The sequence below is a fragment of the Myotis davidii genome, unplaced genomic scaffold (assembly GCF_000327345.1).
Source record: "Myotis davidii unplaced genomic scaffold, ASM32734v1 scaffold554, whole genome shotgun sequence".
Lineage (NCBI taxonomy): Eukaryota > Metazoa > Chordata > Mammalia > Chiroptera > Vespertilionidae > Myotis > Myotis davidii.
The window spans coordinates 820,098-845,961 of record NW_006285312.1 but is presented as its reverse complement, the minus strand read 5'-3'; the positions used below and the strand labels follow the sequence as shown (position 1 = coordinate 845,961).

Genomic DNA, 25,864 nt, shown 5'->3' with positions numbered 1-25,864 from the left:
TGGGCCCCCCCCGCCGCTGGCTTAAGTGGCTCATATGGTGATTGATCCTTGACCTTGGGCTCATTAACTCCATCCTCTGGCGAAAGCGCCGGGCGGCCACAAGGCGCCTTTGTTGGCTGCTGCTCTGCGTTTCTGGGCCCGAGGCGGGCGTGATCTCAAGTACATGCCCTGCCCGCTGCCCAGGCACAGGGCTCAGTTCCGACAGAGGGACAGCGGGACAGACGCAGGCGGCGGGCGGACTCCTCTCCATGGGCGAGAGCAGCAGAGACTCGGGAGCACGAGGCTCCCAAACTGGAACGAAGCCAATGGCACCTAATCCTCTAGCACAGCGGTTCTCAACCTGTGGGTCACGACCCCTTTGGCGGTTGAACGACCCTTTCACAGGGGTCGCCTAAGACCATCCTGCATATCAGATATTTACATTATGATTCATAACAGTGGCAACATTACAGTTATGAAGTAGCAACGAAAATAATTTTATGGTTGGGTCACAACAGGAGGAACTGTATTTAAAGGGCCAGCAGGTTGAGAGCCACTGCAGCCTAGCAGGTTTGCTCAGCTGGTTCACATGGCAGTAGCTGGGGTCCAGAGAGCAGCAGAAGTTCGCAAGCTTAGACCTGGCACCGCATCGTCTCCACTGCATACTCTTGGTCCAAGCAGATCATAGGGCCAGTCCTGATCCCATGAGTGTGTGTGAAGCTAACACAGTGCCTAGTAGTTCATAGGAATTGTTCTGTAAACATCATTGTTATTACTCTGCAAGGCACTTTACCCTTTTCATGTTTTATTCTATACGTCATTCTGCCCTACAGTGTGTCAGGATAATTGAGGCAAATGTTACTAGCCCCATTTGACAAATGAACAACAGAGATTTAGATAACTGCCCAAGGTCACCCATTTAGCTAGTGGTCACAGCCAAACTCTAGCACTCAGATGTCATGTAACCTAAAGCATATTTACAAACACATCTGTGGAAAGGGAAACCATTGGCAGATGATTTCATTGTCCTGAGCACCATCCTGGTAAATAGACGAATTAAGATACAAACGCTTTGGTCGGTGGCCCAGGCTAGTGGCTGTCTGCAAGGCTTCATTACGGTCTCTGAGGTCCAAGCCTCCTACACAACTTTTGTTTGTTGGCTCCCTGGAAGTGAATGATGCTTTTCTTCTTTCCTACCCAGAGAGCCTCTCTTTGGACTCCAGTTTCTTTTCTTCTCCAACTGTGAATTTCCTCCAAGAATTGCCAAGCTACCGGTCCATTGCACGCAAGAGGACCAACATCCCCTCCCGAGACAAGCAAAGTGGCACTTTGCTGAAGCCGACAGACTCTTACAGCTCCCAACTGGAGGAAGGAATCACTGAAAACCTCAATAGCCAATCCATTCGAAAGTATGCACTGAACATCTCTGAGAAGCGAAGACTAAGGTTCGTTCGGTAGCCGCCTGGAAGGCATCTAATGTAGGTTTTGGGGCAGATGTGCGTTTTATGCATGACATGCATTTATTTCCTCAAGAGCTCACATAATCAAAATGATTACTTAGGGTAAGCTCAGCTGCTGTGACAAAGATACCCCAACAAGTCAAAGGTCAGCCTTTTAGAAATGTATTTCTTGCTCACATAAAAGTCCTGGGTCAGGTCAATGGAGGACTTGGCAGTCATTTAGGGACCAGGTTCTTTCCATCTTGTGGCTCTGCAGCCCTCCCAAAGCTGAACTATTATCTGCATCTAGCCAATGTAAAGGGAAAGATTTTTTAAAGAGTATGGAGTATGTGTGCACCAGTTAGCTGTGCTGCGTAGTGAGTCACCCAACTTTGTAGCTTAAAACAACAGTTTCTCAAGTCTACAAGTTGGCGCTGGGCAATTCTTCTAGTTCCATTTGGGCTCACTATGTATCTGTGGCCAGCTGTGGTCAGAGAGGCGGCTCTGCTCATCGAGGCTCAGGCTCCGCTGGCTGTAGGCTGGTCTGGAATGGTCTCATCCTGCAGCAGGTTCGCTCAGGCTCATTTGTATGGCAGCAGCTGGTATCCAAGAGAAGAGCAGAATCCTGCAAGTCTTCTGGGAGCCGGTGCTTAGAGCTGGCACAGCATCCCTTCTGCTGCATTCTGTGGTCTGAACAGATCACAAGGCCAGCCCAGAATATAATGTTTTTGAGATTCATCCATGTTGTAGCATGCATCAATACTTCCTTCTTTTTTTATGGCTAAATAACATTCCATTGTGTAGATATATAGCTCATTTTGTTTATATATTCATCTGAGGGTGACAGACATTTGGTTTGTTTCCGCCTTTTGACTATTGTGACTAGTGCTGCTGTGAACATTCGGGTACAAGTTTTGGTTTGAGACCCTGCGTTCCGTCCTTTTGGGATATCTACCTAGGAGTAGAATTACTGGGTCAGATGTTAATTCTAGGTTTAACTTTTCAAGGAATGGCCACTCTGCTTTCCCTAGTGGCCACACCATTTTACATTCCCACCAGCAATGTCTGAGGGCTCCAGGGTTTCACATCCTCTCTGCTGGGGTTTTATATGATGCTAAGGCTTGTCAGTGGTGCCGTAGTCATTGTCACGCTTTTTTTTTAACGCAGGGACATTCAGGAGACCCAAATGAAGTATTTATCTGAGTGGGACCAGTGGAAACGGTATAGCAGCAAGTCTTGGAAGAGGTTCCTAGAGAAAGCTCGTGAGATGACGACCCACCTGGAGCTGTGGCGGGACGACATTCGCAGCATAGGAGGTACCACACCCCACACTCTGCACCTGCTCCTCCACAATAGTGCCTGGGGGGGAATTCAGCTTCGTTTTCATGGACTTGTAGCTGAAATCTGGCATTTCCTTCCATGATGAATGTGAGCAACACCACCGTTAGGATTAGCAGAACCTGTGTCTTTGTCACCAGGAAAATCACAGATAGTTTCCTATTCCTTCCAGTTGTAGTTATCTTGGGAAACCATTTATGCTCATCCCTACTGTGAAATTATAGCAGTTTTCAGATCTACCACTAGATCTTATTATTTAATGTGCCAATGAAGATGCCCATGTGTTATTCCATCACAAATTTGGTATTGTGTATCTAAAACATTATTCTGAGATGAAGTTCATTAGGCTTCTCCATACAGCCACAGATATCCATGACCCTGAAGATACTTATAATTCCTTCTTTCCCATAATAGTGACAGTGGGGTACAGTATTGCATTAGGCAGCTCGGGCTGCCATGACAAAGTAACATAGACTAGGGAGCTTGGACTACAGACATTCATTTTTTTATAGTTCTGAGACTGCAAGTTCAAGATCAGGTCACCTCCTCACATGACCCCTTTTTGTGCACACTCCAGGAGAGAAGGTTAAGGAGCGGGAGAAAGAGAAGGCTCCAACCGGTGCCTCTTCTTATATGGGCACTAATCCCATCATGAGGGCCTCACCCTCTTGACCTCATCAAAATCTCATTATCTCCCAGAAGCTCCACCTCCAAATACCATCACATTGGGGGTTAGGGCTCCAACCTACGAATTGGAGGGTGACACACAATTCATTCTATAGCAAGTGTACAAAAATTGGAAGTTGTGCCGAAGTATACTAGTAAAATTAGAAGAAAAAAAAACATTTCAACATTTGGTTGACATAGCTAGAGCAAGAGGGGAAAATACTTTCTAGGATTACATAGTTTCTACCATAAAGCATAATGATTTACAAGCATCTCCTCAAAACTACTAAAATGGAAATTTTGTCAAATTTGTAAGGAGCGATGTAGGAGAAATGGAGGAAATTATTGTTCCCATTATTACTATTACAAGACCTGTAAAATGCCATTGGTAATCTATTCAAAGAACTACCTCTTTTGGTTTTATTGAGAGAATGTAAACATATTTCTAAGGAGTTTCACTTGAACCATTCATTTTTGAAAGCTAAGTGAACATCATGTTTGGAGTAACGTTTAGTAATAAAAGCTAACCCCTTTATTGAGCCTTTCCTATGAACCAGGCTTTGTGTAAACATTTTCTCATACTATTTCACTTTAGCTCTCACAAGATCCTTCCATACAGATATTTATCACGTGCATGGCTCAGAGAAGTTAAAATACTTACACAAGTTCACTGGCTAGGAGAAGGCAGACCCACAATTTAAACCCAGGCAGTCAACTTCAGAGGCTAAGGTTTTATCCACCACGTCTCTCTTGTTAAGTGATGGCCTTTCTGGAGATTTTCATTCAAAAAGTGGCTTGTGTATTGGAGGGTAGTTTTTCCCTGGGGAACAGGGGCCTTGATTTTCTCTTCAATGCTCCACTCTTGTGATTTCTTGGCTTGCTAGGTACTCATCTGGCAGGAAGTAAAGGTGTGATAGTCAAGCTCCTTGCTCTGGCAGGGTTGCTGGGTTTAGAGAGAAGCAAAGAGTATGGGTCTCTCATATCTTCTGCCTCAAAGTTAAGTTCTTTGCCCCCACAAAGAACAAGCAGACACCCTCACTCTTCAAGTGCTTTCTGACAGTCCTTAATAATTTAATCGTTATGTGGTGGAAAGTTTTTTTTTTCCCTTAAAAAAACAACAACAATGAATGTAATTCTTAACAGAATAAGGAGAAAAATTATATGCTTATCCCACCAATTCTTATTCTTAGCAAATAAGAGATAGATGTGAACTTTCTTAATCTGCTAAGTACAGCTACAGAGATTCTGCAGCAAGCATCATACTTATTGGTGAAATATTGAAAGCTTCCCCTAAGATTGAGAATGAGAAAAGGGTGCTGATTATCACGGATTCAAATCTGCATCATCCTGGAAGTTCTGGCCCATGGAGGGAAAGGCATAGGGAGTGGAAAGGCAGAAACAAAATGCCTTTTTAAAAACATTTTTTAATTGGTTTCAGAAGAAGGGAGAGGGAGAGATAGAAACATCAGTGATGAGAATCATTGATTGGCTGCCTCCTGCATGGCCCCTACTGGGGATCAAGCCTGCAACCTGGTATGTGCCCTGACCGGGAATCCAACTATGGCTTCTTGGTTCAGAGGTTGACGCTCAACCACTGGGCCACACTGCCTGAGCAAATGCCTTTTGTTAAAAAAAAAAAAAGTAAAGTTGCTACATACAAGATCTCTATATAAAACCAATTGTATTTCTATATACCAGCAACAAACACTTGGAAAATGAATATTTAAAAATGATTCAATTTACAGTAGCATAAAAAATCATTGAACACCTAGGAATATAGATATATGTAAAGAAAGATATGAATCATTCTGCACATAAAAATGTACAACATTAAAATTAAAGAACCTAAATATCTCATGTTCATGGATCAGAGATTCAATATTATAAACAAGTCACTTGTCTTCAAATTGACCCATGCATATTCCATGTAATCCTAATCAGAATCTCAGCAGATTTTGTGTATATGTGTGTATATGTATTCATGTGAAAATTAACACACTGATTCTAAAATTTATATAGGAATACAAAGGATCAAGCAGACCTGAGGAAGAATAAAGCTGAGACTTATAGCACTATATGTCAAGTATTATGCTTATCTAAAATAATTAACCTGGTGTTGGTGCAAGGATAGAGAAATAGACCAATAGAATACAATAGAGAATTCAGAAATGGCTTCATACATTACGGACAATTACTGAAGCACTACTGCAATTCATTGGGGGAAAGTTTAGTCTTTCAATAAATGGTGCAGAAGTGAACTAGATTTTTATGTGAGAAAAGATAACTATTGAGTCCTCCCGTACAGCCCTGACTCGTTTGGCTCAATGGATAGAGTGTCAGCCTGTGGACTGAAAGGTCCCAGGTTCGATTCCGGTCAAGGGCATGTACCTTGGTTGCAGGCACATCCCCAGTAGGGAGTGTGCAAGAGGCAGCTGATCAATGTTTCTCTCTCATTGATGCTTCTAACTCTCTATCCCTCTCCCTTCGTCTCTGTAAAAAATCAATGAAATTTATTTTTAAAAAAAAGATTGAATGTACATTTACAAGTCAAAGTTTAAACCATTAGAAGTAGAACCTTAATGCCAACAGTAGAAAAAATAAAATGTTTCTTTCTCCATCCCCTCCCCCAGGATTCCTCCATCTTCAGCCCAGTGTGGCTGATTAAATCTACAGTGGGCAGTGGGTCAGTACTCCTGCTCAATGATTTCTTTTTTTCCAGGGAAATTTGGCACTGGGATTCAGTCCTATTTCTCCTTCTTGCGATTTCTGGTGTTGCTGAATTTGGTGATATTTCTGATCATCTTTATGTTGGTTTTGCTCCCAATATTGCTCACCGAATACAAGATCACCAACAGCAGCTTCGTGCTTATCCCAGCCAAAGACATAGGTGAGTCCACGGCCTGGTTTTCCCTAGAGTGTTGTCTGGTTACAATGCCTGCTTCTTTAGAAATCTTTATATTCTTAATCTTGGTTACCGTAGTCAGGATGGGCCAGGTTATGCCACAGAAACAAATGACCCTGTGACTCTCTGCACCTGCTATCCACAACGGTTTCTTTCTTGCTCACAGTACATGTCCACCTCTGTTTGGTGGTGGCTTTTTTCCGTGTTGTCTTCATGCTGGAGCCATGACAGATGTGCTAACTCCTAAAGCGTCTGCCTGACGATGACATGTCATTTCTGCCACATCTCCTTAGCCAAAGCAAGTCGCTCAGCCACTCCCGAGTTCATCGAGGCATGTGGGAGGAGAACCGCAGGGTCGGAAAGTGGAATATTTAGCAAGCGTAATACAATTAAGGCTTTCGTCTCTGACAATGGCGATGCTCGGGGCTACCATTTATTACACACCAATCATGTGCCACTGGCAAGTGCTGGACCTGTGTGGGGTGTTTTTTTGAATTCTTAACGTAGATCAGATCTTCTGGGCACTTTGTTTATTCAAATGGGGCGAGTTTCAGTCATTCTACAGACATTTGATTAGGTTCTGTGACCAGGTTTTGTGCTGGGGCTGGAATTGGAGCCTCATGCTTCTCAGATCATAGAACTCCTTTCCCTAGAAGAACCCTCCTCTAGAATCACTTCTGTGGCCCTCAACTTTCCTCCTCCTCGTGTTCGTTTCTGTCTTAATTCTATTACACTTCAAAATAAAAGGAGGATAATGTGGAAACCCAGACTTAGTTCAGGGCGGTGGCACCCATATTGATGCCTACTGTATGCTAATACTACATTCTCATTTTCGCATAAGTCCATTTTACAGATAAATATTACTGCTGCTACGTGAGAACCCTGGGCTCCGTTTCGAGGCCTTGCTCTGCTAGCTGGTTAGACTTCTGAGCCTCAGTTTCCTTATCCATACAGGGGTGGTGATAATTTAAATAATGAGGTGATTTCTTTCATTATTCAAATAACACCTCACTACTTAATACTTTGCTCATTAAAAATGATAAATACTTATTTAAATTAGAAATAATTGAAAGCAATAATATACATTCCATATTATTTAAAAGAAAATAAAAATGCTTAAATAATTAAGCAATGCTCGAAATTTAAAAGTGAGTATTAAATAAGATAGTAGAATGCTCAGCACCTTCCTTCCCTTCTTCATTCCTTTCAACAAGTGTTTACTGAGCACCTACTGTGTGCTGGGTCCTGAGCCTGGCACTGAGGCTACAACAGGGAACAGCACACCTGCATCCACAGGGCCATACATTCCAGCAGAAGGTGGGCTTTAAGGAGTGAACCACACGAAGTATAGAAGGTGTGACTTGGGCCATGGGAGAGGAAAGGGATAAAGTTCTGAGAAGTTGGACACCCGGACACTGGAGGCTGAGGGGCCCCAAAGCCCTCTGTGAAGGCAGGGACGTTTAAGCCGTGTCCAGGAGGGTGAGGAGAGGGCAGCTGTGGAGGAGCTCAGGGAAGCACCTTCATGCAGAGGAGCAGCATCTGCGAAGGCCCAGGGCTGTCAAGTAACTTGGTGTATTAGAGAAATGAGACGCCTGGCATGGCTTTTCCCATAAAAGGCCAGGTAGTCAATATTCTGGGCTTTGCAGGTCATACAGTCTCAGTGGCCACTATTCAACATTGCCATTGTGGCACAAACGTGGCCGCAGACAGATCCATGAATGGGCGTGGCTGTGGGCCCATAACTCCTTATTAACAAAAACAAGGCAGCTGGCCAGGTGTGGCCCGTGGGCCATCGTTTGCCGACCTCTAGGCTGGAGGACAGTGAGTGAGGAGCAGAGCCGCAGGCATCTCATTCCATCTTCCTGACTCCCCTCCAAGTAGGATGACTGTCTCCTTCGTCTGCATATAATACCGTATTCATGCCACCACTTGAGTACCTTCTGTAAACGTAACTGCTGCTTGTCTTTCTTTCTCCTTAATGGGGAGCTTTTCAAGGGCAGGAACTGCTGCTTACTCATCATCTTATCTCCAACATCCAAGTGATTAAGAAATGTTTGTTGAATGAATAAATGAACATATGCGTGTTAGAATTATAAGATGACAGAGCTGAATTTGGCCTTGAAGAGACTGCTTCAACTCTCTTATTTTAACACAGGGGAGACTAAGACCCAGAAAAGGGGTGATAAATTGGTTTATTTCCCCCAATTTGTCACTCCCCTGTAATTGTGACTTTGCAGGACTTCTCACTGTGGACAGAGAATACTTTGTGTTCCATTGATATTATACTTGGCCATGTGGCTTGTTTTGTCTATTGGAATGATAGCTTGAAATGGCTTTGTGTGGCTTGCCTTATGAGACACACCATGAGGAGAGCCATTTACTCTTCATCCTGGGCCCCAGAATGGAGCCATGGGGAGCAGTCCTGAGCCCAAGTGGAAGCCTCGAGACCATCCTGGCTTAGCCTAAATCTGCTGAATTAACCCCAACTGCAGATCCATGAATGAGAAAATAAATGGTTGGTATGTGAAGTCACTGAAACTTTGAGATTATTTGTTACACAGTAATAGCTGACTGATACAGAGGAAGTGAATTAATTCAAGGATAAGGTAGTGTCACTAAAATTATTATTCAAATATTTCTTGGTTAATTAAACATATGTAAATATATATATTTTTCAAATAAAACTGCATGTTTATTCCCATACACACAGAGATCTGTTAGAATTGGATGTGGTTAAAATGGAATAACAATTTTATCAATCACAAAATTCTACAACATGTATAAATATGAACCCCAAAACACAAAATACCAGTACAAGCAGAAAACATTACAATAAGTGGACCTACCTGCAAAATGTACAGAAGAAAACATACATCCCAAAATGTTTAGAAAAATGAAAGGGGATATGCTACTGTACCTGGTGCATTGGGGTTTGGTTTGCAAATAGAAAGTCACACACACATCCCTACACAAATATACCAATATATAATGACATCTAAATGTGTATACATATTCATATGTTCATGTCTCTACAAAGGGTGATAGACAGGTTATAGAGACTGTAAAGCTATTTCCACTGACCTTGTTTTGTTTTGTTTTTTTTTACAGATATTCAATGCACAGTATATCCAATAAGTAGTTCTGGACTCATCTATTTTTACAGTTATATCATAGACTTGCTCTCAGGCACTGTAAGTATTTAACCTAATTCTGTATTTCAGCCCTTAAGATCCTGAAAATAGGTTAATTTAAACATCAGTTTCCTGAATGTCATCAGTGTTGGCACAAGTACCAATAAAAGGAACAGGATTTGCAGTGATCGCATCTACAAGGATAATGCTCACCCTCACCCTCCCCCCTCCCAGAATATGCAGGAACTATGCTTTGTCACTGTCAGCCATGGTCCTTTTCCTAGCCCCTGCCACCTTCAGATTGAACGGCAACAAAATGCTGAGTTCCTCCACAGAAAAGTCAGTGAAAATAAACCCGGGCAGAATTACTTAATTTCTCTGACATTGAAAACCTATAAGGTTTGGGCATTCTGGATCACCTGGATGAAAGCTGTGGCTCTTCTCTGCAGACATGACGCACACAGACGTGCGTGTTGCACAAGTGCACACATGCCCAGGCATACACATTTCCTGAAATCCCTTAAAAGTCTACTAATCCCAGGTTAACACACCCTTCTCTAAAGTGGAATTAATCTCATCCTCCTTATAGTAGTTTCAAAAGGGCTTTTTAACATTCCTCTAAAAAATGATATTTTGTGAGCTTTCATTTTTTGTGTGTGGGTGTGAGCTATGTAAAGTGGCCATCTGCCCTCTAGATCAGGGTTTCTCAACTCAGCACTGTTGACATCTCAGGCCCGATAATTCTTTGCCTCCAGGGCCTGTCCTGTGCACTCTAGGGTGTTAGCAGCATCCCTGGTCCCCACCCACTAGATGCCAGTAGCAGTTCTACAAGTTGTGACAACCAAAAATGTCTCCAGACACTGCTAAATGTTTCCTGGGGGACAAATTGCCCCTCATTAAGAACCACTTTGTTCGATATTTATAAAAATACATTTCTGGAAGGTATTGGTATTAAAATACTGCATTGAACTTCCACTTTTTGGAATAGATAAATAGAAAGTATTGAATTTGTCCATTGTGTTTAATTCTGAAAAAGTGCTTTTTACGTCTCTGATGTATTTCTCAAAATAGCTGAGAGGAATTATCAGGTGGGTGTTGAAATGTCCACTGTGCAAGGAGAAAAGAAGTTCAGTGATGCACCCAAGTTCACCCAGCTAGTGAAAGCAAAGTAGGATCAAATCCCAGAACTGCTGTTAACCCCATTTCTTTAGATTACATCCCAAAAGAGAAATCTGTAGATTTCCACACATCATAATCTTCTTCCTTATAGGAAACTGGTTTTTAAATCCTTGCTTGAAGATAGGATTTTGTTGGTTTTGAGAGGGGGGACGGAGAGAATGTGAGTAAGAACTATCAATTGCTTGTCTCCTGTATGCACCCTGACCTGGATTTAAACCTGCAACCCTTTTTTTGGTGTACGGACGTCGCTCCAACCAACTGAGCCACCTGGCCAGGGTCTTTTAGGAAATATTCTATAGGAAACTTAGATGCACCTGATTACCAGTGTTCAATAAAGTATGCATGGCAAAGAACAGGCATGTCCAAAAGCATATTCTACAGTGATAAGAATGTTCTGGAACTGTGCTGTAAACTCTGATAGCCAGTAACTCTTGAGCACTTGAGATGTGGCTAGTGTGACCAAGAGACTGCATTTTAATTTTATTAAAAATTTAAGTTTAAATTGCCCCTAGAGCTAGAGAGATCCAAGAGTGGTTTGTCTTTGTTGAAAACAGGTAAGCCAAGCTCATTATAAAATCAGACAAATTATTTTCCTGGCCCATGAACCTTTACCCCGTAATGTTACATAATTTTGGGGGGAGGATTAATGATAACTCTGATATCAACCCCAGGGAAATATAAACAGGTTTCATGCCGTTGGGCAAGTTTTTCCGGCCTGTGTGCCCTGCCTTGGGAGAGTTATTAAGAAGATGGAGTCTTCTGTTTCTACATTTTTTTTCTGTTAAAAATTTTACTTACTGTATCAATACATGGTTGTTCTAAAGAACAGAATTTAGAGAGTAAAGCGTGACAGGACCCCTCCTGTAGGTCACCGAACCTTGAACACCGTGGTTCATAGCCTTCTTGCCTTTTCTCGGGCACTAACAAGGTCTTGCTTACTATTTAGAGTATGGATTTTCCACAGTCTAGCCAGGCCCCTGCCACTGGACATTCAGGTTGCCTCCTTTTTCCTTCTTTATAAACAGTGCCGTGGTGAACACCTCTGTGTTACCTAGACTGCTGCTTTTGTGTATGTCCTCTTCTCACTCTCCTGGAATCTCCTTGCCATCCAATGAGGAAGTTGAGGTGGTCAGTTATTCTTTCCATAAGAAGTCAGGGACCGTTCTGTGCTATAGTTTCAGAGGTCACTTTATTATTACTGGGTTTTTTTGTTCATATCTTTATTGAGGTGTAATTTACCTATCATACAGTTCACCCATTGAAAGTGTTCAATTCAGTGGTTGTTAGTGTATTCACTGAGTTAGGCAGTCATTGCTACAATAAATTTTAGAATATTTCATCACCTAAAAAAGAAATTTCATACCCTTTGGCTATCACTTCCCACTCCCTGTTATTAGACCTAAGCAGTCGTTAATCTATTTTATTAATGATTTATGTCTCTGTGAAATACTTATTTTGGACATTTCATATGAATGGAATCATATGTGGTCTTTTGTCTCTGGTTTCTTTCACATGACATGTTTTTAAGGTTCATCTATGTTGTAGCAGCTATCAGTTTTTCATCCCTCGTTATGGCCAAATAAGATTCCATTGTATGGAAATATCATATTTTGTTTATTCATTCATGATGGACATTTGGGTTGTTTCCACCTTTTGGCTATTATGAATAATGCTGCGATGAACATTCATGTGTGAGTTTTTGTGTGGAGATATGTTTTCACTTTTTTGGGAGAATATACTTAAGAGTGGAATCACTGGGTCAAATGGTAACCCTATCTTTAACTTTTTGAGGAAATGCCAGACTTGTCCAAAGTGGCTGCACCATTTTATATTCTCACCAGCACTTTATGAGTGTTCTGATGTCCAACCCTTGTCAACACTTGCTATTACCTGACTTTTTTATATAGCCGCCCTGGTTTGTGTGAAGTGTAATGTCTTTGTGTTTATTTATTTATTTATTTATTAAACTTTCAGAGAGAGAAAGGAAGGGAGAGAGAGAAACATCAATTTGTTGTTCTACTTATTTATATTTTTGTTGGTTGATTCTTATATGTACCTTGACCTGGGACCAAAACCGAACCTTTTGGTGAATGGGATGATGCTCCAACCAATTGAGCCACCTAGACAGGACCTCTTTCCATTTTTTATTGGATTATATATCTTTTTATTGTTGAATTATAAGAATTCTTTATATATTCTAGATACAAGTACCTTATCAGATATGTAGTTTACAAGTATTTTTTCCTATTCTCTGAATTGTCTTTTCACTTTCTTGATAGTGTCCTTTGAAACACAAAAGTTTAAATTCTGATAAAGTCCAATTTATTTTTTTCGTTATTGCTATTCTTGCTTTTGGTGTCATAGCTAAGAATCCATTGTCAAATCCAAGGTCCTGAAAATTTAGGCCTCTATTTTTTAAAATATTTTTTATTGATTTCAGAGAGGAAGGGAGAGGGAGAGAGAGATAGAAACATCCATGATGAGAGAATCATTGATCGGCTGCCTCCTGCACACACTCTACTTGGGACTGAGCCCGCAACCCGGGCATGTGACCTGACCAGGAATTGAACCGTGACCTCCTGGTTTCATAATTCAACGCTCAGCCACTGAGCCACACTGGCTGGGCTAGCTCTCTATTTTTTTTCCGTAAGAGTTTTATAGTTTTGACTCTTCCATTTAGGTCTTTTATCCATTTTAAGTTAACTTTTATATATGGTTTATATATATTTTCTTGCATGTGTTTATTCAGTTGTCTCAGCATCATTTCTTGACAAGACTGTTCTTTTCCCAAAAACCAACGAACCATAAATGTACAGGCTTAATTTTGAATTCAATTCTCTTTCATTGATTTATATTCTATTCTTATGTGACTACCTCACTGTCTTGATTACTGTTGTTTTTGCAACAAATTTTGAAATTGGGATGTGTGAGTCCTCCAACTTTGTTCTTTTTTTTTTTTTCAATATTGTTTTGGCAATTCTGGATCCCTTTCAATTCTATATGAACTTTAGGATTCGTTTGTAATTTTCTACAAAGAAGCTATCTGGGATTCTGATAGGGATGTGTTGAATTTATAGATCAATTGGGGCGTATTACCATGGATTTGCTGATCCGTAAACATGGGATGTTTTTCCATTAATTTAGATCTTCTTTAATTTTTAAACAATGTTTTATAGCTTCAGGAATATACATTTCCAGTGTTAAATCTATTCTTAAGTATTTTGTTTTTTGTTTTTTTTTGCTATTACTGCACATGGAATTGTGTTTGTTTGTTTTTTTTATTTCATATTTGGATCCCAGACCTGTGTATTTTTAATGCTCAAGTTTTATCCATGCTCTATTCCCCAAACATTAAGCAACCCTGATACCTCTGGGATGGTTTCAGAATCTGGGAATTCAGGGATGAGAAATGACACTGGAATGTGAGTTCTTGAGTTAGAGACTGGTTTCTTGGAGTAAACCTACTAGCCTGACTTCATTCATGCCTGTGACTTTGTTTTAGGGTTTCTTGGAAGAGACCTGCCTCTTTTATGGACATTACACCATTGATGGGGTGAAATTTCAGAATTTCACCTATGATCTGCCTCTGGCTTATTTGTTAAGCACAATTGCCTACCTGGCCCTGAGCCTTCTTTGGATAGTGAAAAGGTAAAGTTTACCTTATCATTGTGTTCTCTTTGAATTACCCTGTTGGCTGGAGTTGATTGGAGGCCACAGACCCCGGGAGGCATTGCCCAGAGGATGAGCAGAGTCCAGGGGTGGGCTTTGTGGGGGAAAGATTTATATGTTCTGGAGACTGGAGATGTGAAGGCTGTGGAGGAGGATTTGAGAGCTGGAGGAGCAGCCTGCAGATCGTCACTCAATCATTATTGCACACATGTGCCAATGCCATGTCCCCAACCTTATCTTCAATCTGGTGTGTATATTAACCACATCTCTCTCAGTTTTCAAATGGCAGAAACCCACGTCTGACTAATTGGGGCAAAGGACAGCTGAGTGGCTCAGAGAACCAAGGAAGGGAGGAACATAATTACAGGAGGGACAAGGATACAGGTGTGACTTCAAAATATCCCCAAAGCAAGAGCTCCTTCATCTCTGATTCTCCTGGTGGCAGTTCCCTTATGTGGCCTCTCTGGGTCACGGGTTCAGAAATCCTTTAAAGGGATTTGTTGGCTCTGCTTCATTCAGGTACCCAACCCTGACCCTTCAGCTGTGACCAGTGGATTAGGATCACAGGAGAACCAGGCATTTCCCCAGTAGACAAATGGTTTAGTGTCAATTTACAGGAAAAGAAAAGTGAGGAATATTAATTACTCTATAAACGAATAACTTCCCCCAAAAGTACAATGGCCCAAACACAATAAACGCTGTATATCTTTCTTACATAAAGTCCTGAGTGGGACATAGGTTAGTGTGGTAGACATCTTCTTAGTCACTGTGGGACTCAAGTGGGCCAAAGTTCAGCCATTGTCAGCATTGAAGTTCCCGCTGAGAGCTGGAAGGGAGAACAGCCATGGAGGAGTATCCTGTGGGAGGTATTTATGGGCTAGGCCTGAAGTGATACTCATCACTCACTTTCCATTGACTATAGCTGCAAGGGAGGCTAGGAAATGTTATCCCTGGCTGGCAGCCACTTGCCAGCACTGACACTATACTGTGGAAGGGAAACCACACATTTCTGATGGACAGCTTTCTGTCCCTGCCCCAAGGGGTTGCTTGGCAGACAGGATCATGTTGGGCACCTCTCTTACCCACTTCATTGTCCATGTGAGAGTGTGAACAGTGCTACAAGCCAGGGGGCTGTGAAGCTCCTTATCACAGGCGTGGAAGAGACCAAGATGCTGGGACCGAGTTTCCCTCCATGGAGCCTCAGGTTCACCACCACACCAGCCCCAGAGCCCAGCTGGGCACTCATAACCTGAGGCAGAAGCTAGGAGATGAAAATTGCCTGGTGTGTGTCCATTCCCCAACCCAAATGGGCAGCGTATGGACAAGAAGGAGCAGTGGCTCATTTGGAGGGACAGAGAGATTCTTGTAAAGAAATGTTGGTTGACTCCGGCTCTGGCTTTGCTGCTTGGCAATGGTGGCGGGGCAGATCAGGTTTTACAGACCTGCAGTTTAGATGATTTGGAGGAGTCCTCTTTAAGAGGCAGCCGGAAGGCCCCGATCAGCTCTGATCGCCAGCTAGGCCTAGGGACCCTACCCTGCATGAATTTTGTGCACCGGGCCTCTAGTAAAATATAAAAAGAAACAGGACCAGATGAACACATTGCTAGAGGTGCTTCCAGGGCCTTGGAAGGGGCCCTGAAAAAGAAGTAAGTTTATTAGCCAAATAGTGACTCCATCTCCAGATTTTGCTCAAGCTCCTCATGTCTGGGTCTTGATTGCTCCCTGGGGCAGCCTGGAGGAGGGGCTGGGTGTGCTGTAATGGGGAGAGCGCCCCCCCCACCCCCTCGAGGAAGAAGTGTGAGGGTGGCAAAGAGTGTGGACTTTGGGGTTCAGAGACTGAGGTTCGAAGGTCACTTCACCTCTTTAAACTCATTTTCTTCCTCTGTGAAACATAGGCACCTGGTTGTTGGGAGGATTCGCAGAAACAAGGCATGTAAAGAACCTAATTTAATGAATGTCAGCCTGACACATTTATTAAATTAAAATCATCATCATCATCAAATTGGCCCCATTTCTGCCACTAACTGATTCTAGGGCAGCGGTTCTCAACCTGTGGGTCGCGACCCCTTTGGCAGTCGAATGACCCTTTCACAGGGGTCGCCTAAGACCATCCTGCATATCAGATATTTACATTATGATTCATAACAGTAGCAACATTACAGTTATGAAGTAGCAATGAAAATAATTTTATGGTTGGGTCACAACATGAGGCACTGTATTTAAAGGGCCAGAAGGTTGAGAACCACTGTTCTAGGGAACTAGTTTTCTCTCCTCCAGACCTTGGCTTTCTCATCTGTCAAATGTAGGTTTGGGTTAAATCAGAGATTTTCACCTGCGGTGGTACCTCAGCGTCACATTGGAGTTTTATAAAATAACACATTTCTGAACCCTCCCACTCTGAGACCCCCTCATGGAAAATACCAGGGTGTGACCCCACCTGGGAGTCTGCATTTTGGAAAAACACCCGGATGGTTCTGATGAACATCTTTTGCTATGAACTTTGGCAGAATGACTGAGCTTTATAATTCCTTTCACTTTTTATTGTCTTCACAACTCACTGGCAAATCCTAAAAACACCCCGTTTCATCTACAGTGTGTGACATTTAATATAGCTGTGTCCTCAAGTGTTTTTTTTTTCCCTATGAAAGCATTTGAATGAATAACAGTTATGAAGCATGCAAGAGTTGCACCTGATTGGAGCAGGTGCTGACTAAATATTGGATTCATTTACTATTTAAAATAATTTATTCATTCATTTATCCATCAGTTGGATAGTGGCCACATTATGGTCCAGGCATTTTGGATATCAAGGTGGCGAGGCAGCCAGGGTATCTGCCCTCAAGGAATTTAAAATTTAATCAGGGTCAGGGACTAGAAGCAATAAACAGGTAAGTAAGATAATTGCAGAGTAGGTTCATTGCTGTGAAGGAAATGAAAGAGACTAATTTAAAGTGGGAGTCACAACTTTAGATGGGGTGGTGGGGAATCCAGGGAGGGGTTATTTGAGCTAAAGCCTAAAAGATGAGAAAGAGGCAGCCATAGGGAGTGGCAGGGGAAAAACTGTCCCAGAAGAGGGTAGCAGGGACTGCAAGTGCAAAGGCCCTGGGGCAGGAGCAGAGGTATGTGTGTTTATGAAAAGGAAAAAAAGCCGGTGTGGTATCAACAGAGTGGCCATATGGGAAGAAAGATGGTATTGTGCAGGATCATATAGGCTGTTAGAATTTGGATTTTATTCCAGCTGTGAGAAGAGCTGTCATGTGGATGACAGGAAGTTATTTTCGTCCAGGAGATGCCTGGTTTGCTGCCACATATATGTAGGATGGTCCAGAACGTGACTGCGTCAAAATGGGTGGGAAATGCCTCCACGTGTAACTGCTTTAGTCTAGACCAGGGGTGGGCAAACTTTTTGACTCGAGGGCCACAGTGGGTTCTTGAACTGGACCGGAGGGCCGGAACAAAAGCATGGATGGAGTGTTAGTGTGAACTAATATAAATTCAAAGTAAACATCATTACATAAAAGGGTACGGTCTTTTTTTTTTTAGTTTTATTCATTTCAAATGGGCCGGATCCGGCCCGCGGGCCGTAGTTTGCCCACGGCTGGTCTAGACAAAGTCAATCCATGGGCTTGTATCTTGTTGTTCTCATAAGAAGCATAATCGTGTTTTGGGGTCAGGTCGGTGGAAGGGTTCAAAATCAACCTGATCCGGAGTGAGGAGCACTTCCAGAGCTACTGCAACAAGATCTTCGCTGGCTGGGACTTCTGCATCACCAACCAAAGCATGGCGGACCTCAAGCACAGCAGCCTGCGGTACGAGCTCCGAGTGAGTGCTGCTGGGCTTTCGGTGGCTGCCTTGCCGGCACGGCGGGGCCTTGGGAGGCGGGTTTGCGGCTTGCAGAGGAGCTAGATGGGGCCCAGGCTTCTCCAGTACTTAGCAAGCACTTTGTAATTTTCAAGAGCTTTTAGCAGAGAACAGCTTCCTGGAGTTGATCTCCTTCTACCCTTGTCCCTCCTGGAATTGAGCTTGTAAACCAGGGCTTGGAAGGGAAGTGGGGACTGGACAGTGAGTGGAAGGAAGTGGTACCTTTCCTCCTCCCCTTGCCATCCTGTTATCTTGTGAGAACCCGTCATAAACATCACGTATACCAGGAAAAATAGGACAAAAGAGGGAATGCTACGATGATAAGGTAGAGTGGAGTGAATATGAAAAAGTAGGAGAATTTCTCAATAAGGAGAGAAGGAGTAATAAATAGCATTGTGATCAAACCTACCCCCCTCCTCAAACAGAGGAGGAGGCAATTGTATCAAAGTTTAATAAAGTAAGATGGAAGAAATAAAATCACATGTGTTATTTGTTATACTAAATATGAAACGACTGAATTTTATTGAAAGCAGAGACCAGGTTGAATTAAAAAACAAACAAAAAACATGCCCACCTTACATATTGTTTCAAGAAATAATGCATATAACATATAAATAATATCATGAATAGGCTAATAGTCCTGTTTTCCCATTTATTGCAGTTGTAATTGCTATTTCAAATAGAAGGTTCTACCTTGACTTTGGCCTTTAAACACAAAAACTAGTTGGGCTTTATCTGGGAAGCTATCTTGGGAAAGATGAATATTTAAGGAAAGTCTTAAAGAGGGATAGGGTGTGAAGACAAAACCAGAGGTTCCACCCCTGAGTGTCCCTTCACCCCCATGCTCACAAATGAGTCTTCTTTGCTCCTCAGGCAGATCTGGAGGAAGAGCGAATACGGCAGAAGATAGCAGAAAGGACCTCTGAAGAAACGATACGGATTTACTCTCTGAGGCTGTTTTTGAACTGCATTGTTCTGGCTGTTTTGGCGGCATGCTTTTATGCAATCTATAGAGCAACTATATTCTCACAAGAACACATGAAAAAGGTAAGGACTCCTTGAAAGTTAACTTTTACACTGGTTGGGACATGAAGCTAAGTGCCTTGTAAACCTATGAGGCGGACACCATCATCATTTGTTTTACATGTCAGTCATCTGGCTGATATGACAGAGAACCAGAAATCAGAGGTGACCAATTTCCACTTCTAATAGAAAGAAAAAGCATCCAAGATAGAATATTTGTGGCACTGCTCTCCCTGGGACTCACAATATTTAAATCCAGCTGGATTGCCTGATTTAACCCCCAACTCCTCTACTTATTACTAAGGGCCTCAGTTTACCTAAAATAACAGTGGTTTTAAAAACTCAGTTTGGTCTAGTGGCTCTGCTTCATGAAGTCAATCATCAGGGGCCCAGATGCCTTCCATCCTGTGGCTCTGCCACCCTTAGAGTGTGGCCCTCTTCTGTATGGTACTTGATAGCTTACCATATAGCCAATGGGAAGGAGATGAGAAGGGCACACCCCTTCCCTTTTAAGGTCGTGACCTGAGGTTGCACTTAAAAGTTCCACTTACATCCTTTTGGTCAGGTAGCTGTACCTAGCTACAAGGGAGGCTGCGAGATGTAGTTTTATCCTGGATAGGCCTATACTGTATGTGGCTAAATAGTCTATTATAATTAAAGAAGGAAAGAATGGCTATTATAAGTAATTATTACAACCTTAAAAATGCATTGCCCATTGATACAGAAATATGGATTGTTTTTCTTACATCTCACCTAAACAAATCCAGTAGGGCTCATTTTTCTTCTAGTATGTGCTAGATCATGTTTCCTGTATTTGAACACCCAAGGAAGGAGAATGGCTTATGTTTAAAGGCCTTGTTGAATAACATGTATGTTTTATTTTGTTTGCTAATGAACATGTATAGTTGAGGTTTCCCCCCAGTTTTATTGAAGTATAATAGACATACAACACTGTGTAAGTTGAAAGTGTACGGCCTAATACATATAAGTTGAGTTCTTTTAGGATCAATTCATCTATGATGCAACTTTCCGTATTCTTCTCCTGACCAGTTTTGTTATCTTTGTAGGAAATTGACAAGATGATTTTTGGAGAGAACCTCTTGATATTGTACCTGCCTTCTATTGTGATCACTCTGGCCAATTTTATCACCCCAGTGATCTTCGCCAGGATCATCCACTACGAGGATTATTCCCCAGGCTTTGAGATCAGGCTGACAATCCTTAGGTAATGTCTAGACTTGCCACTCAGATCACCGCTTGCCCCATCCCTTGCCTCTGGCAGACATTGCTAATCAATGGTGGCACATTTTCCTGCTAAGCCAAGAATCCTCTTCAATGTTCAGACAGCTCCCAGGAATGAATCAGAGTTTGCACAGTCAGTGAAATCTCTTTGACTTAAGAGTCTACTCACCAGTATTATATTTTTGGTTCATGTTTTGGCGCATCGACATCTGAGGGCTTAGGGTCGGGCCCCATGAGGAGATGTTGCTCTGAAGATGTTAGAAATGCCGAGGGGGGTAAGGAAGTAAGAGAGAAGGAAAGGGAGCTGATAAATGGTGTGTTATTGGGCAAGTTACTGCTGGTGGTTACTGGGGCTCAGTTCTCCAACCAAACCAGATACTCTGCCTCTACTGCCTAAGGGTGGCTGGCTCCCAGAGGCATTAACTCCCCACATTCCACCCACTACCTCCATGGGTGGGCCTTGGGTAGAGAGTTACAAGTCCTTGCAGGAGGAACTTGAAGCATTTGTTGGAATAGTGAGTGCTGAGAAAATGTGGCCTGGTCACCCACAGTGTGTGCTACAGTTGACTTTCTGTAAGTTGTTGTAATACCTCTTCTCACTTTAAATAAATATTCAGTCTCATTTTTAAAATAATGACAGGTATGAAGTAGGGCGCAGGAAGTTAACACAAATGAGTTGGAGAGGACCAGGTGGGGACCATGTGATGTGAGCATTTCTTGCTGCTTCTCATTTGCCTCATTACATTTGCATCTTTTTTTTTTTTACCTCACCCAAGAATATGTTTTTATTGATTTGAGAGAGAGAGAGAGAGAGAGAGAGAGAGAGAGGTGAAAGGAAAACATTGATCAGCTGCCTCCCATACATAGGGATTGAACCCGAAATTTAGGTATGTGCCCTGACTGGGAATCAAACCCGCAAACTTTTGGTGTACAGGACGATGCTTCAACCAACTGAGCCACCCAACCAGGACCATTTGCATATTTTTAAAAAATATTCTTATTTTGGAAAATTTTAAACAGAACGAATGGTATAATGAACCCCTCATGCACCTGTCACTTAGTTTCCATTACCAACATATTGTCAGTGTTGTTTCATCTCCACCCCACCCCCCAGATCTCAGGCAACATGTCATTTCACCTGTAAACAGCATATCTCTTTTTTTAAAAAAAATATATATTTTATTGATTTTTTACAGAGAAGAAAGGAGAGAGATAGAGAGTTAGAAACATCGATGAGAGAGAAACCTCGATCAGCTGCTTCCTGCACATCTCCTACTGGAGATGTGCCCACAACCCAGGTACATGCCCTTGGCCGGAATCGAACCTGGGACCCTTCAGTCCGCAGGCCGACGCTCTATCCACTGAGCCAAACCGGTTTCGGCAAACAGTATATCTCTTAAGTGACAAGGATTTTAAAATATGTATATAACCATTATGACCCCTAATAAAACTGTCAGTTCCCTGATGGAATTGCAGATGGCTTTGTATGATTGGTTTGTTCAAACCGGGGCGTAGGGTGGGGCCCTGGTTTGAACAACAAGGTGGTTACCAAAGGGAAAGGGAGGTGGGGGAGGTAGGAGAGGGCATGGGGGAGATAAGTGGTGATGGAAGGGGACTTGACTTGGGGTGGTGAACACACACTATAATATACAGATGATGTATTATAGAATTGTATGCTCCTTCTATTCTTTAAAGAATTCTCCTTCCCCTTGTGCTATGCTATTGATTTATGGGGGAAACTGGGGCATTTGTCCTGTAGAATGCCCTGTAGGCAGCATTTAGTTCATTGTTTTTTCATGGTGTGTTTTTCTGTACCATAGTCATGGTAAACTTCTGGGTAGGTTCAAACTTTTTATTATATTCTGCTTCAGTTTTTCGTTATGGAAACCTCCTCAGTGACTCTGGGTTCTCATCTCACCACCAGGCACGTAGTGTCAGGCGGCACGCTGCCCACTGAGAAGAATGAGCCAATGGTGTGGACTTGCTTTTTTCTACCGCCCTCTTTTTAATGGCATAAAAAAAATTACAAACCACATAATAGAAAGCATCTTTAAAAAAACAATAGTACTCTCTGCCCTCCTTTATTGAACCCAGCTTCCCCAGGCAGCCCTCATCTGCTCATGCCAACATCCACATTAAAAAAAAAAAAGTAGATTCGTATCTATATGAAACTCTGCAATATGCTTTATTCATTTTTCAATATATTAGACATCTCTCAAAGCTGATGCTTATAAGATTCAATTAATATTTTCTTTTTCTTTTCCCCCAGAAATGTACAATGTTCTATAATATGGCCAAAACATCATAGATTCAGGAGGTCTCAGTTTTCTTATCTTTTTTTTCTGCCATTTAAAAAATTGTTGTATTATATTAGCATAAAATCTTCCATTTTTAAAACATGTTTGTATTTATTTCAGAGAGGAAGGGAGAGGTAGAGATAGAAACATCGATGGGAGAGAATCACTGATGGGCTGCTTCCTGCACACCCCCTACTGGGGATCCAGCCCACAACCTGGGCATGTGCTCTGACCAGGAATCCAACCGCGAGCTGGTTCATGGGTCAACGCTCAACCACTTAGCCACACCGGATGGGCAAACTTTGCCATTTTTAAGTGTACAACTCAGTGGCATTAAGTGTTGAGCCACCATCACCACTACCCGTTTCCAAAACTTGCTCAGCATCCCAAACAGAAACTCTATCCATTTGTGAGTTTGCTTCTAAGAAAGGCAGCTTCTCTGCCCCCCTAGCCCTCGTTCAAGGGCCCAGCCTGCCCCAGGGCCTCCTCTTCCCTCCGTCTCTTCCTCTCTTCCTGTAGGTGTGTCTTCATGCGGCTGGCCACCATCTGTGTGCTGGTGTTCACTCTGGGCTCCAAGATTACATCCTGTGATAACTACTCGTGTGAGCTCTGTGGCTACAACCAGAAACTCTACCCGGTGAGGCGGGGGCGGGGGCATCGGTGCATCCCGCTGAGTGGGTCATTTTGGAGAAACAGTCTCAAGGTTGAGAGAAGAATCGTGAGGTCATGGGCTTGAATCCCAGTTGATCCGCTTTCTCACTTCTAAGGGTTTGAAAACCAGTTTGTGCTGGAGCTCAGAGGAGCACCAGCTGACAGGCTCCAGAGGCAACAGGATCTGGGACAAGGATGGGCGTTGGGAGGAGTCTGAGAACCTGGCTTTCTCTGCCCTGAGTCGGGTCTCATGGTCTCTCCCCGTCTTTGGTTTTAGTGCTGGGAGACCCAAGTTGGGCAGGAAATGTACAAGCTGATGATATTCGACTTCATCATCATCTTGGCTGTGACCCTTTTTGTGGATTTTCCCAGAAAGTAAGTGTGAGGGGTACTCCCCCCTTTACTACCTCACTCCTCCCACCCCTGCACCTACTGGAGGATCTTCTCACAGCTGCTCTCCATAAAGCGCTAGGTGAGTTCACAGTCCCAGGAAACCACTGAGAACCATCCCGTGACTTTCACACAGCTCCCGGCCATCAACCCCATGGTCCATTAGGTTCCCCCAAAAGGCAGTGTGAAGAGTGGAAATGTCGCTGTTTTCCATGGGGATGACTTCCTGCCATTAGCACAGCCACAGCCCTGTCAGGGAAGACCCTTCAGGCCTCAGTGGACACCCCATTTCCTGATCTGGGTTCAAGCCCCAGCACTGCCACTTGCTAGTCGTGTGACGTTGGGCAGGCAATTTAAGGAAGGTCTGGGCGTATTTTCCCACCTGTGAAATGGGGCAGTGGCAGTGCCCACCTCACAGCACCACTGTGAGGGTTAAACGAGAAAATGCAGAGAAAAGTACTAACTCCATGCTTCGAAACTCAGCAAGACATGAACTATCACCATTATGATTATCATTACTATTCTGTCACTTTTTAAATTATTCTCAGCATCTCCTTGAGCCTTAAGTGAAACACTGTTCACTTAAGACTTTTTCACCCAGATGTACAAATTCTGTGAGCATGTCAGAAGTCCAGCAAGCCCTTAAAATAAACATTAGAAAAGACACTGTCCTTGTGCCGTGGTATGGCTCAGTGGTTGAGTGTCTACCCATGCACCAAGAAGTCATCTGTTCGATTCCTGGCCAGGCCACATGCCCTGGTTGTGGGTTCAATCTCTAGCAGGGTGTGTGCTTGAGGCAGCTGATGAATGTTAATGTTTTCTCTCAACAGTGTTTCTATCTCTCCCTCTCCCTTCCTCTCTCTCTCAAAATCAATAAGAACATATTTTAAAAAGTTACAAAAAAGAAATTGACCTTTAAAAATTATACAGCCCAGCTGGCATGGCTCAGTGGTTGAGCGTCGATCTATGAACTAAGAGGTCATGGTTCAATTCTCGATCAGAGCACATGCCCGGGTTGCAGGCTTGGTCCCCCATGGGGGACATACAGGAGGCAGCCAATCAATGGTTTTCTCTTATCATTGATGTTTCTGTCTCTCTCTCTCTCCCTCTCCCTTCCTCTCTGAAATCAATAAAGATATTTTTTAAATAAACATTATGCAAATATGCCATGAATATGTGCTTCTTAAAATTTTGTAAATATTGAGAATTTAAATAGTATAGGAGTCTGAAGAATAGTGAGATTTCTTGTTTACCATACCTCTGACTCCCCAAACCCACCCCACTCCTCAGAGATGGCCATTGTTAATACTTGGGGGAAGATCCAACAGTCCTTAACCGTAAAAAGTCATTTGCATAAATACATGTGTACATAGACACACAGTCTTGCTAGAAGTGTTCATTTCCCCCCTTACATGGGATCATGGTGCATCGATTGGTTTGCAGCTTGCCTTTTTTTCCTTCCACACAAACAAAACATCATGAACTTTCCATGGAAGGACACATGGATTTTCCTCATCTAAGGACTGTATAATACACCACTGTGTCCATGGCTTATAATCTGTCAACCCAGGCCCTAATCGTGGGCATTTAGGTATTTTTGCTAATACATGGCAATGCTATAGTGAACAATGGTGTGTGTTTATCTCAGACCTCTGGCCTGAGGGTGTCAGTAGGAAACTTTAGGACTTCAGCATACTAGGTGGTAGGGTCTTCATAAGCTATTTTCTGCGTGGATGCACATGACTTTGTGGGCTGAGTGGCAGGCCAGAGCACAGATACTGCCCATGTTGTTTATCGTCACCTCAACCCTGAGAACTAAATTGTGTTATAAACCCCCCATATTCCAGATGAGAAAAATGAGCCTTCTCTAAATTTATTCGGCTGCTCAGTTGTAGATCTGAGACTCAGACCCTGGTTTTGTGATTCCAGAATTCACTATCTTTTGCATCTTCTAGCCTTGCGACTAACCAGTTTCCAGATCAGTGTAGAAATGGCCCTAATTTTGTGGACGTGGGTCTGTGGCTTTGGCGGACGCTGGTGGTGCAAGTGAGAAATTGTCCCGTTTGTCTCCAGGCTCCTGGTGACGTACTGTTCCTC

At 42.8% G+C, this 25,864-nt stretch overlaps 1 protein-coding gene across 1 annotated transcript in view; it reads left to right on the top strand.

Moving 5' to 3' along the window:
* The window catches only part of TMC7 (transmembrane channel like 7), a 53,617-nt gene that overhangs the window by 16,518 nt on the left and 11,235 nt on the right, over positions 1–25,864 (top strand). The window contains exons 2-12 of the mRNA XM_006756076.2: positions 1,181–1,424; positions 2,586–2,734; positions 6,142–6,309; positions 9,433–9,515; positions 14,137–14,282; positions 17,978–18,125; positions 19,038–19,211; positions 20,255–20,412; positions 23,246–23,363; positions 23,655–23,752; positions 25,841–25,864. The exon at positions 25,841–25,864 is cut by the window's right edge and continues 172 nt beyond it. Coding sequence (XP_006756139.1) covers positions 1,181–1,424; positions 2,586–2,734; positions 6,142–6,309; positions 9,433–9,515; positions 14,137–14,282; positions 17,978–18,125; positions 19,038–19,211; positions 20,255–20,412; positions 23,246–23,363; positions 23,655–23,752; positions 25,841–25,864 — 1,510 coding nt within the window. The remainder of the gene's footprint in view (positions 1–1,180; positions 1,425–2,585; positions 2,735–6,141; positions 6,310–9,432; positions 9,516–14,136; positions 14,283–17,977; positions 18,126–19,037; positions 19,212–20,254; positions 20,413–23,245; positions 23,364–23,654; positions 23,753–25,840) is intronic.